The 12,842-nt window shown below is 39.8% G+C and overlaps 2 protein-coding genes across 2 annotated transcripts; one reads left to right on the plus strand and one right to left on the minus strand.

The window, feature by feature from the left end:
- Positions 1-768: 768 nt before the first annotated feature.
- tacr3l (tachykinin receptor 3-like) lies at positions 769-6,576 on the plus strand. The gene is made up of 5 exons (XM_068320878.1): positions 769-1,136; positions 1,587-1,775; positions 3,354-3,504; positions 6,077-6,273; positions 6,354-6,576. The coding sequence occupies exons 1-5, from the start codon at positions 769-771 to the stop codon at positions 6,574-6,576; spliced, it is 1,128 nt and encodes a 375-aa protein (XP_068176979.1).
- Positions 6,577-9,542: 2,966 nt separating this feature from the next.
- Positions 9,543-11,987, minus strand: si:ch211-145b13.6 (ecto-ADP-ribosyltransferase 5). The gene is made up of 4 exons (XM_068321727.1): positions 11,874-11,987; positions 11,585-11,670; positions 10,769-11,475; positions 9,543-10,260 (listed from the first exon to the last, which is right to left on the minus strand). The coding sequence occupies exons 2-4, from the start codon at positions 11,642-11,644 to the stop codon at positions 10,185-10,187; spliced, it is 843 nt and encodes a 280-aa protein (XP_068177828.1). The 5' UTR covers positions 11,645-11,670; positions 11,874-11,987; the 3' UTR covers positions 9,543-10,184.
- Between the last annotated feature and the right edge of the window lie 855 nt (positions 11,988-12,842).

The raw sequence follows: 12,842 nt of genomic DNA on the forward strand, positions 1-12,842 counted from the left end.
CACAGATGGGAAATGTATAAGCAAAAACTAGTTAAACATGCCAAAGTTACTGTGTAATCATTACCAATCAATCAATCAATACATACATAAATAAAACAATAGATCAATTAGCTTTTACTTGTAAAGCACTTAATTACATCAACAGACATTTCAAAGCGCTTTTACAGTGTTTCTTGATGAGTCTCCAGCAGTGTAGCCCTACAGAAAAAGAACTGAGCAGCCTAAGGCTCTAGCCCCTAACTGCCTCCCAAACCGAGGTAGGGAGGTGGTTCCGCAACAGACAGGACTTGATGACTAAAGGCTCTAGCCCCTGACCTGTTGTTGTAGATTCTAGGAACCACCAGAAGGCCTGGATTAGTTGAAGTGTCTTCACTGACTTTTTGGGGCAGCCTGAGAAAATTGAGTTAGAGTGGTCTAGTCTGGATGTGATAAAAGCGTGGATTAATTTCATCATTCCATTTTAAAATATGCCTGATTTTACCAATGTTCTCCAGATGGAAAAAGGCAGTTAAGAATGTTTTAGAATAGTCCATATCGCCTGCTCCTACCATCTCGGCAGCCATTCATAAATTTGTCTGCTTTTCTGTTCGAGGAAAGCCTGATCCATTGAGTGTGTAAGGCTTTATTCTCCAGAGCGCGCAGCATCAGGACCGCGGTGCGTCTCACTGGTCACATGTCAGCACTCGGTAGCGCACAGAGGTGCCAAACCGATTTAAGCCGCCATTCAGCCGCAGACTGAAGCAGATCCTGTGTGAAGACACTCGAGGAATGGCCTCTGGACGGGATGAGTCCAACATAACTGCTAATCTGACGAACAAATTCGTGCAGCCTGCGTGGCGCATCGCGCTGTGGTCGGTGGCTTACAGCACCGTGCTGGCTGTGGCGCTTTTCGGAAACTTGATCGTGGTTTGGATCATTCTGGCGCACAAACGGATGAGAACTGTCACCAATTATTTCTTGTTAAACTTGGCTTTCTCTGATGTGTCGATGGCCGCCTTCAACACGCTCATCAACTTCATCTACGCGGCCCACGGAGAGTGGTACTTTGGAGACGTCTACTGCAGGTTCCACAACTTCTTCCCCGTGACCGCCGTGTTCGCCAGCATCTACTCCATGACCGCAATATCCATCGACAGGTGACTGTGTGCAGGAGACTTACTGCTACTGAGGGATCATATTATAACTAATCAATCATCTCAGGATGTTTCCGTCAGTTCCCTTTTGTTGATGTGTTGTTGTTGTTTTTTTTTACTTTTAAGACATTTATAAATCGAAAATTGAATTGAATCAGGTCTCCTGCAAAGATTTGATTGGGCAGACAATAAATAAATGAACCCCATTCATTATTTTTCTGCAGTCTTCTAGTATTCAGTTACAAAACTGGAAAATTGAAACATTCTTTTAACATGTAAAAAAACAACCTTTAAAACAATTTTAACTTTATTTTTGAAAAGTAATATTGATGATTGTCAGTGCTGCATTTTACAATTATTGACACGTTCTTTCAAGCAGCTTCGAGCTTGTCTTTGATTTTAGTGAATTTAGCTTCAACAAATTTCACAGACGCATGACCTCTGACCTTCCAGGTACATGGCCATCATCCACCCCTTGAAGCCCCGCCTGTCTGCAAAAGCCACGCTGAGGGTCATCGTCTGTATCTGGAGTCTGGCCGTGGTTCTGGCCTTCCCCCTCTGCTACTTCTCCACCACCCGGACTCTGCCTCGCAGGACGCTCTGCTACGTGGCCTGGCCTCGCATGGCCAGGGACCCGTTCATGTGAGGTCACCGACACGCTGACACTAACTGATCCCTAATTGCTTATGTCAAAATTGAAGTTAATAAATGTCTGCATGGTGTGATTGTGTTTTTCTGTTAGTGTAGAGGTCGTCCTCAACCTATAAAAACAATTGGTTCAGAAAGGTTGTTCATACGTTCAATTGTTAAGTTGTTATTTAAGAAGGGGCAGAGCGGGATGCACTTCCTAAGGAGGCTGGCCTCCTTCAACATCTGCCCTGAGCTCCTTTTCATGTTCTATCAGTCCGTAGTCTCCACGGTGCTGTCACACGCCATCGTGTGTTGGGGTGGGGGGGCCAGGAAAAGAGATATGGACCATCTTAACAGACTCATCCGCAGAGCGGGCTCAGTGGTCGGGCTGAGCCTGGACTCTGTGGAGACAGTTCTGGGGAGCAGGACCATGTCTAAATTCAGGGCCATCATGAACAACACCAGCCACCCCCTGCACACCACCTTCTCCCAGCAGAGAAGCACCTTCAGCGGCAGACTGCTGTCACACAGCGCCTCCACAGAGAGGCTGAGGTCCTCCTTCGTGCCCCGTGCCATCAGGGGGTACAATGACTCTCTCAGGAGGAACGGGGGGGGGGGGTGGCGAGGTCAGCACGGGGTTAAATGGATTTAATTTAATTTAATACTGTTTATATATTAATTTTACACTGTTTATATTTTGATTTTATACTGTTTATATTTTAATTTATTTTTATACTGTTTATATTTTAATTTTATACTGTTAATATTTTAATTTAATACAGTTAGATTTTTTATTTTATACTGTTTATATTTTAATTTTATAGTGTTTATATTTTATTTATAGTTTAGTATATACTGTAAGTCCTGTTAGTGCTGCATGTGTCTGTTAGTGTAGTGTATGTCTTGTGGTATGTCCTGTGATGTCAGTGTTTCTTTTTCTCCTGGTGTTTAATCCAGTATTTATTCATTATGTAATGCCTGAGCACTGGATATGTACAATTTCCTCCGGGATTAATAAAGTATCTATCTATCTATCTATCTATCTATCTATCTATCTATCTATCTATCTATCTATCTATCTATCTATCTATCTATCTATCTATCTATCTATCTATCTATCTATCTATCTATCTATCTATCTATCTATCTATCTATCTATCTATCTATCTATCTATCTATCTATCTATTAAATTTCAAAATATAATGCCCATGTGAGGTCATTTAAATGTCATTACTACTCTAAATATGAAAGTACCACTGCCTAAGACTTACCAGATACAATTACAGGATATAAAAACATCTAAATGAAATGATATACATACTGTAATGTAACTTACTTTTAGACTCAACCCCCCAGGCAGCGGACTGGTACCAGTCAGTGGGTCAGTTGGTACTGGGCCACACGGAAAGAATACGTAATACATTGGTTTTTTTAAATTTATTGTATGATTCCAAATAATGTTTTAATTTGGAAAGTTACCAGATTCTGTCTCTGAGTCACTTTTGACACAAGATGCTCGCCTTGGTCACATGGCTTCCGTCTCAAATGTCTCGCCGATTAAAATGGGTTTTGTGCTTCAATCGTTGCAGGTATCACATCATAGTGACGGTTCTGGTCTACGTGCTGCCTTTAGGGGTGATGGCCATCACTTACACCATCGTGGGAGTGACGCTGTGGGGAGGAGAGATCCCAGGAGACTCAACTCATAACTATCACGGACAGCTCAGGGCTAAAAGAAAGGTAGACACCACACACTTCCTGTTGTTATCTCAGACTAATATTATTTGTGATTTCATATATATATATATATATATATCATAAATAACTTTTTTCCTGATATTTATATTGTTGAACTAGTCTCTTATGGATGTTTGTGTGGACTCCAGACTAATGGACTATTTGGGATCCTCATTAAGAATTAAGAGTACGTTAAACATGTTGGGATGTGCTGACTTGACGCTAAAAGCCGCTTGTCTGGAAACATCTGTTCATTGAACGTCTTTAATTGGAAAGAAAAATACAACATTTGGATAAAAAGGGTTCAGTTGGGTGACAGCTGGAAAGGCTTGTCAAGACAAAAGTTTCAACCACTACCGAAAATGAAGACACAAACAAAGACACCACCCTGAAATCAAAGCCAAATCTTATCATGGAAATAATTGGGTGAACAATTGCTTGGATCAGAGCCCAGGAGTGTTTACAGAAGAAGTCAACTGGCTGCGTCGCTGTTGTATCTGAACTTGAACTCTTGTGATTGCCTTTAAACAGATGCAGTCAGGTCAGGCTGCTTGCACGTCAGTGAAAGGTGTCACGAAGTCGTATAATATATCATTGCCAGCTAAAATACAAAGTTCGTTTTGCAGCCACCACTGTGAGGTTTGGCTTAAGCAGGGATTGAGGTCATCACAGCTGTCATGACTCACGTCTATTATAACAGATTAATGATCAGAAATGTAGACATCCTAGTTAACACCGCAATTACTGCAGGTTGTCACGTCAAGTTATTCACAGAGACAGCGCAAGTATTAGACTGTGGAAGTATTCTGTGATAAGGATAAAATAAAAAACATAAAGGATGCACATGTTCTTCTAATTTGTTAATATTCAACCATGTTTGGCCATGTCTAAAATAAAAACAAGTTTGTGAAAATGAGTACATATAAACAGGTAAGCTTCAGAGTGAAAATAACAAAAATATCTCCTTTTAGACCAATAATTGGAATTATTTTTGTCGTGACCAACACATTTATCCGACAGAAAGACGGAGCCACAGCTGCAAGTTTGGCCCTTAATTCCTCATAGTGTGTTTCACAAACGAAAGATTGTCAGATTATTGACACAACTGAAGTAAGAGGGATGAAAGTGAGGGAAAACACACCAAGTGTCAGGAAACACAACGAAAAGACAATGTCGGTTCTGATTCACATGCTGACAGCGACAAGATCCCATCTGGTGGAGGAGCTTAGACGAAGCCCCTCTCATTTCCGTCCAACAGATGAGTGTCTGTTGATGGCATTATAGCACCCTGCCCACCCCCCACACCCCCGCCCCCACCACAGCACTGTTTAGTACTGTAATGCACTGATGAGGTTTGTGCTGCTCTCTCATTCACTCTACCTGGAACCTGCTGGGTTTGGTGCGTCATCTCTAACCTTTCTCCTTTATAAAGCAGCCAAACCCATGGAAACAAAACAGCAAAGCAATCCAAGATAAAGAAAATAAATAAGATACCTCAGACGGACACAAAGTGTATGTCTTCAAAATCAGGATTTTCTGTCACATAAACTGATATTTATATCTAAACAACACATTTAAACAAAATCCAGCACAGATATTCATGAATTTATATTTATTTGATGACGTATTTGCATTTTCACTACTCAAAAATTGTTCTTTATGTGATTCATCTGCTTCCTCAATTCTTGGTGAAAAACGGCAAATTAAATTGTTATATATCATTATCTAATATAATATAATTTATATTAAAAGGGGGGAACTAGGAGAACCAAATGCCTCTACCAAGCAAATTTAGAAATTGTTCTATGGCAATACCATAACCCACTCTCATATATTGCTGAACGGGTCGACACAAAAACATTTTTTCCTGCAAGAACTCCAGGCTTTATCTGGTGAGAGAAATATGTATCCTGGATCCATATCTCTCACCAGATAAGCCTCACAGTCTAATCTGCTGTTCTTCTCCCCAGGGCTCACATTTCTATAAATTTCATTATAACCCATTTCATTTTTTTGAATAATCCTGCTTAAAAAAAACACAGAGGAAAACCAAACAACAAACAAACAGCACCTATCACATAACGTCATCTGACCGGACCTTTCTATCTCATTATTTAGGGTCTGACATTCTGCATATTTTCTGTTTTAATTTTAGATTATATCCCCATTAAGGCAATTATATTTGAACCTTTCTATCCATATTATTTTCTGGTCAAAATCTGAATGTTTTTAAAGCAGTCTTCAGGGTGTAAATATACAGTACTGACTTCCAAATTAAGCATGATGTTTCTCATGTTGTCAGCAGAATGAATCATAAACCTTTGACCAAATTTCATTGAAACTTTGTGGAGATGTGGGACCTGGTGATACATTGATGATACATCAAGTGTGTGTGCAAAAACCAAATAGAAACCTATACATACATACAGTATATTCAGTCTTGGCCTCTTAAAACTCATGAATGCAGCAATGCCCTTCATCGTGTTAGAAAACAGACCTTTGCTCGATGGTAACATTTATGAATTAGATTGGAAGGCTGCTAATAAATGCTTTATTTCTTTTCTGTTCCTTTCAGGTAGTGAAGATGATGATTATCGTCGTGGTAACTTTTGCCCTCTGCTGGCTACCCTATCATATTTACTTCATAGTGACGGGTCTCAACAAGCGACTGAGCAAGTGGAAGTACATCCAGCAGGTTTACCTCTCAGTGCTGTGGCTGGCAATGAGCTCCACCATGTACAACCCCATCATCTACTGCTGCCTCAACAGCAGGTGGGTGAACAGTTCTCTCTGTCTCTCTTTTTTCCCCCGTCGCTACGGTACATCTAATGTATGATTTAATTCGGATGCAGGTTCCGGCTCGGCTTCAAGAAGTTTTTCCGCTGTTGTCCTTTCGTCCGGATCTCGAGCTACGGTGAGCTGGAGCTCCAAAATACAAGACATCGACCGGGTCACCAGAGTAGCATGTGCACCCTCTCGCGGGTTGACACCAGCATCCTCAGCAAGGACAAGAGCACTCGTTCACGTGGAAATAGGTCAGCAAAAAACTCTGACCCCGATAATAAAGTGAATTAGTTGTTTAAAAAAAAGAAAGAAAAATCAGCATAAGATGCATGAGCCAATTTTCATCAGCTGAGGTGGTAAATATAACACGCACGCACGCACACACACACACACACACACACACACACACACAACACAAACATTTTTGCCAAGTGAGATTATATATAAGGACCAAGGAATTTTCCCTCAAGGTAGAAAACAAAGGAGGATTAAAAAAAACATGCACTGTGAGTGAAGATGCTGAAGTAGAAAATAATAAATTATTATTTAATAAATTAAATTCATTTTGAATTTAATAAGAACTATATTTCGAAAACCGTTGCCTGCAGGAGCGAGAGATGTAACTGAGTAGCAGAGCGCATGCCTTGCATGTATGCTGTTTGGGTTCAATCCCTGGCATCTGCAGCCCTACAAGAGCACAAGTCAGTGTCAACTGTAAGCCAGTACCAAGCCTGGATAAATGCAGAAGGTTGCAGCAGGAAGGGCATCCAGCGTAAAAACTTAGCCAAACAAATATGAGCATTCATCTAAAAACTGTTGCACACACTGTGGTGACCCCCCAACAGGACAACCCAAAAAGAAGTTTTTTATGTGGCCTGCAGTAAGGATAATACCAGTAATATGTTTTTTTCCAGAAATATACAAGTTTCATAATGTTAAGTAAATTTTAACACTGTTTAACTGGTGTGAGGTATTAGTCCACATTGCTAGAAGGTTATGTTTATGGATTTTTTGAGGATATTTTAATTCTCTGTTTTATTTTGTTACTTGTTTGTAACTTATTTTCATTTATCTTTAACCTTTCGGTTTTGTGTTTGAGACGTTCGGTGCGCCCAATTTTTCAATTACTCGTATTAAAACCAACATACACAAGCTGTGACTGTTGCACCACTGAGCTCCAAGTCTTTCCTATTGTGATGTCCTTACATAATGTTATTATTTTGCACATGATACTTGACCAGCCTCACAGGCAAAATACTTTAAGCTGCTTTTTCTATTTTGTAATTTTTTTTCATGTTACACTCTGTGCTATTATATAACTCAATAATATATTTATTGGACTAAATGCTGTTCTGGTAGATATGTTTTCAGTGTAATTAAACATTACAACAGCAGAGATAATTACCCGAATCCTTTATTATAGTGACACAAATATTAAATGATCATGACAAAATGTAAATCCACAAGTGCTTGATGCTTTCTGATTTGTTACATCCAGTGAAGCCTTGATGTATTGTAATTGTGAAAAGGCAGTCGGTCCTGATGATATAACTGGATGTATGGAAGTGTCTAGGAGAGGTGGCAGTAGAGTTTCTGACTGGGTTGTTCAACAGGATCTTAGATAGTGAGAAGATGCCTGAGGAATGGAGGAGAAGTGTGCTGGTGCCCATTTTTAAGAACTAAGGAGATGTGCAGAGTTGTGGCAACTACAGAGGAATAATCCTGATGAGCCATACAATGGGCAGGACATGTATGAGGACTGTGGTGACAGTGGTGAGGTGTGCTGTAGGTGTGACAGAGGAGTTCAAGGTGGAGGTGGAACTCCATCAGGGATCAGCTCTGAGCCCCTTCTTGTTCGCTATGGTGATGGACAGGCTGACAGACGAGGTTAGACAGGAATCTCCATGGACTATGATGTTTGCAGATGACATTGTGATCTGTAGTGAGAGCAGGGAACAGGTGGAGGAGAAGCTGGAGAGGTGGAAGTTTATCCTGGACAGGAGAGGAATGAAGGTTAGCCGCAGTAAGACAGAGTACATGTGTGTGAATGAGAGGGACCCAAGTGGAAGAGTGAGGTTACAGGGAGAAGAGATCAAGAAGGTGGAGGATTTTAAGTACTTAGGGTCAACAGTCCAGAGCAATGGAGAGTCTGGAAAAGAGGTGAAGAAGCGTGTACAGGCAGGATGGAACGGGTGGAGGAAAGTGTCAGGTGTGATGTGTGATAGAAGAGTTTCAGCTAAAATGAAAGGAAAGGTGTACAAAACTGTGGTGAGACCAGCGATGTTGTTTGGTCTAGAGACAGTGTCACTGAGGAAAAGACAGGAGACAGAGCTGGAGGTAGCAGAGATGAAGATGCTGAGGTTTTCTCTGGGAGTGACCAGGATGGATAGGATCAGGAATGAGTACATCAGAGGGACAGCACATGTTAGAGGTTTTGGAGATGAAGTCAGAGAGGCGAGACTGAGATGGTTTGGACATGTCCAGAGGAGAGATAGTGAATATATTGGTAGAAGGATGCTGGGTTTTGAACTGCCAGGCAGGAGGCCTAGAGGAAGACCAAAGAGGAGGTTTATAGATGTAGTGAAAGAGGACATGAAGGTAGTTGGTGTGAGAGAAGAGGATGCAGAAGACAGGGTTAGATGGAGGAAACTGATTTGCTGTGGCGACCCCTGAAGGGAAAAGCTGAAAGGAGAAGAAAAAGTACATTTTTTTGCACATATCTCAGGAACCGCATAAGATTGAAAGACGAAACAAAAGGCGTTATATTCAGAGAGGCAAGGGGATGAAAATTAGACCACAACCTTTACCTTGAAAAACTAGGTCAAGATCAAATCTTAACTTTTACACCTTTATAGGTACACATCTCTGAAACCTGATGAGATATAATCACAAAAAACCCCAACATTTTCAGGAAGCCAGAGGCACAATAATGTGATGATGACCTTTACCTTTGGAAAACTAGATCAATGTCAACTTACCACGTTTGTATCCTTTTGGGTGCAAAGTCTGTCTGCTACAGTGTACCTCTAGCAGTGGTCATGTTACAAACATGACATGAAAAGCCAAATACTCGATAGTACACCATAAAATTCATTGCTGAAAGTAAGTCAGGGTAAAATTTTGAATTCAGAGGTGTCTCTGGCTGCCTTCTTACATTTGGGACTTTTTGGTTTTTACACTGATTTTTTTTCCATGATAGTAAGTTAGTTTAATCATATTTTATTATTTGAGTGCAGATTCAAACACACTGACACACATTAAATATTTGCTGTGTTTAATTGTGGTATCATGATGTGGAATTAAGTAGAATAAAAGTTCACATTGTCTTGTGAGATCAACTACTTCCTCACCATTAATTTTGGCAGAGTGATACAAATTACATCAGAATACACTTAATTGTAGGACAGCAGCCTACTGTGGCCTACAGCAGCATACAGCAGTACAATGGCACAGTCAGTCATCTCATTCTGATCAAATGTGTTGGATTTGATCAGGCTGGGTCAAATCCAGAAATGGCTCAGGGTCTGAATCCTGACTGAAGCCTTTCTGAGAGTTTGCATGAACTGTAAGAAACTTAAAATGCAAGGTTAAAACTAGGGCATCCAAAAATGAACAGAAACGTCTGAATGTGCTTTATTCTAGAGAACTCTTAGGGGCTGAGACATCAACCAGCAACTACACATGCTCCACAGCAAAAATATTGGCATCAATGTGTGTTTTGCTGATTACTTACAGAAAAAAAGAGTACAGTTATTTAAGATTGTGATATATGTGTTATATATAGTGTATATTTACACACAGTGATATTTTTCGCAGCCATGTACAAAAGTATGCAGCATTATAATTGGCAGATGTATTTGGTGTGCAGTAAGGCTCTGATCAGTCTGATTAAGATTTGATCAACAGCTACTGGAAAAAAGTAACAATGCCATAAGCATCATCGCAAGCCACTGGGAGGAGACACCAGCTGGAGACCTGGAAGGATGGAGAGAGGGGAGGGGGCAAAGACAATGTCATCAAACTATATCCTCTTCCTATTGGTGTTTGTTACAGTGAACTCTCAGTATTTCAGTAACTTCTGAGAGATTAAACTTTTTTTTAACACTCCGTTTCTGCTTCAGGTAAGGGAAGCTTTACAAAAAGATAACAAATGGAAAAAGTCCCGAAAAAGTCCCCTTTGGATTAGAAAAAAAAATTTCCAGATAAAGTAAACAAATTGTTCACCATAGCTTGTTATTATAGTAGAATTATTATAGTAGAATAATAACAAGCTACGGTGAACAATTTGACCATAATTTAGGACTGTCAGGATAAAGTACATTTATAATGGAAGTGAGAAAAACCTTTACAATCTTTGCTTTTCACTGTCAGACAATTATTTCAAATTTCAAGGAATTACTGAAGGTTTTGTGGGATTTTATTCATTTTATCTTTTTCCTCATTAATTGTCATAATTATGTAGACATACTAACGTCTGACTTACCTTGAGAAAATGTAACAGTTGTGTGAGCTCTCCACGTCTGAATGTTTTAAAATGATCTCCGTATATTCAGTTCCCTCTGCATCAGATACTTTGCGCACATCCTCCACAGTGAATATCTCGGCCGGAGATAAGAGTACTGCATCCTCGTTTGTGCAAATGTTATCACCCAGGTTGACAAAGAAACATGATGTGATGTTAAAAACGACTTGTCCGTCCAAGTCGTAGTCCGACAGCACACTCTCGCTTGAATGAACCTTGAAAAATGTTCCAAATCTCACTTTTGAGCCCTTTTTTGCTGTATACGATTCTTCGTGGACAACATACATTGTCTTGCACTTGTCTGGAGGCAGCATCATCATTGAGTCCATGAGCAGGAAGTGAAAAGACTTGAAATGAAAGTAGTTTTCATAGATGCTCTCGTTTGTGCCCAACGACTTCACTGCATTGTTAAAGGTTTTGATAAAATCTTCACCCCCATTGGAATATGCCTGTAATGCAGCAGTATGTTCCTTTGCTTTCCCAGGTAATATCTTGGAACACTGATCCTTCTGAATCCAAGCATTTTTGAATGCCTCACTGTGATTCAACTCTTGTTTCAATAGGCCCGAATGGATAAACTTCTCCAAAGCCTGTTCACGGCATCCATGGTAAATGTCGTCTACAGCATCCATCGCCATGTCCAGTGGTATTACACGTCCTACAGTCACCTTAAATTCATTTAGGATTGAAAATATAGAACGTAGGATTTAAATGCTGTTTACTTTTATCTAATCACAACAGATACTGGATGGATTTTGTTGGACAAATAATGCTTACTTTGCAAAAGAGCGCCACTGAAATGCTTGCAACAAGAAGCAGATTCCCTTTACCCCACATCTTAAAGAGTTGCTTTTGTTTTCTCTCTGCAAAAAAAAAAGGAATCAAAGTAAAGGACTGCAGAGCACTGCAGGACCAGACAAGCCTTTCACACACCCTAGAAATGGGATAGACTTAGTTTACACCATCTGTGAACCGATACTTGTTTGTTTGTTTCTCAGTGGATTTTGGTGAGATGGATGTAAATAAATGAACATTTCAAACACTGAAAATATTTAAAGGCACATACCTGAAGTAAGGAAGATTTATTTCCAAGGCGACTTCAAGTATCAAGTCCAAGTCTATAAAGCTTTGGCTGTGTGATCAGAACGCTATCGGTGGGAGGTGGAAAACATTATCTCAGCTAGAAACTCCTTTTCCTTTCCTGTGGAAGGAAATTAGATACCATAGGGATTCCTACTATTTGTTCAGCTAGAGCTACTGAGCTACTGCAGAAAACACTTGCTGCTTAGTTGAAGAAAATTATAGTTTTTAATCAGATAAATGTAAGTAGTTTAGACCTATTTATTTCAAATGATCTATTTTCTCCTCAGGTTAAATGATCCATGAAGTTCAGCTTCCCCTGCTGCCACATTTACATGTAAGCAGTGCACTGAAATACATTTTGACTTTAAGATTTCTGATGCTTTACATGTGAACTAGCTTCAGCTGTAGCTTAAGTAATGTGCAGTAAATGTAATTTGGAACCTTTGAATGTAATCTCAAAAATGATAAAAATAAGGACCAAAAAAAATTATGTGACACTGGCGTTCTCTTGAGATTGGACCTATGAATACCTAATACTGTACTTATTTTTCCAAGACTGCGTTCCACTTGCTGGACCTCCTCTTCCTTCCTTACAACAGTATGAACATGCGGACTTTCAGATTTGCTGAGTACTGATAACTGTTCACTATAAACAGGAGGAAGTGGAAGGCTTGCTTTACTTCCTCCCTTCCTCATTAAATCCAAGCCGTGTCATGCTGCAGTTTAGGGTCAGTTTACAATTTCTGGGATAGTTATACAAATCTTTTGGCAGTTATAAGTCTAATCAAGTATGGTTTTAACGACAAAAAATGGGCCAAACACACAAAAAAGATAATTACACATATTTAAATAGCTTGGAACTCCTTTTTCTGGTATTTATATACTTGAATCAAACAAATATAGAAATTCATGTCAAAGAATAATTGGTGTGCGAGACTTTCATGCAAAAGAA

Source organism: Antennarius striatus, chromosome 8, assembly GCF_040054535.1.
Source record: "Antennarius striatus isolate MH-2024 chromosome 8, ASM4005453v1, whole genome shotgun sequence".
Lineage (NCBI taxonomy): Eukaryota > Metazoa > Chordata > Actinopteri > Lophiiformes > Antennariidae > Antennarius > Antennarius striatus.

Excerpts from the sequence above, each read along its gene's own strand:
- tacr3l (XM_068320878.1), top strand. The coding sequence starts at position 769 with ATGGCCTCTGGACGGGATGAGTCCAACATAACTGCTAATCTGACGAAC. Across the intron at positions 1,137-1,586 it reads ACCGCAATATCCATCGACAG|GTACATGGCCATCATCCACC; the intron begins GTGACTGTGTGC and ends CTGACCTTCCAG. Across the intron at positions 6,274-6,353 it reads TACTGCTGCCTCAACAGCAG|GTTCCGGCTCGGCTTCAAGA; the intron begins GTGGGTGAACAG and ends ATTCGGATGCAG.
- si:ch211-145b13.6 (XM_068321727.1), bottom strand. The coding sequence starts at position 11,644 with ATGTGGGGTAAAGGGAATCTGCTTCTTGTTGCAAGCATTTCAGTGGCG. Across the intron at positions 11,476-11,584 it reads CAGTGGCGCTCTTTTGCAAA|GTGACTGTAGGACGTGTAAT; the intron begins GTAAGCATTATT and ends AATGAATTTAAG. Across the intron at positions 10,261-10,768 it reads AACTGTTACATTTTCTCAAG|GTCTCCAGCTGGTGTCTCCT; the intron begins GTAAGTCAGACG and ends CCATCCTTCCAG.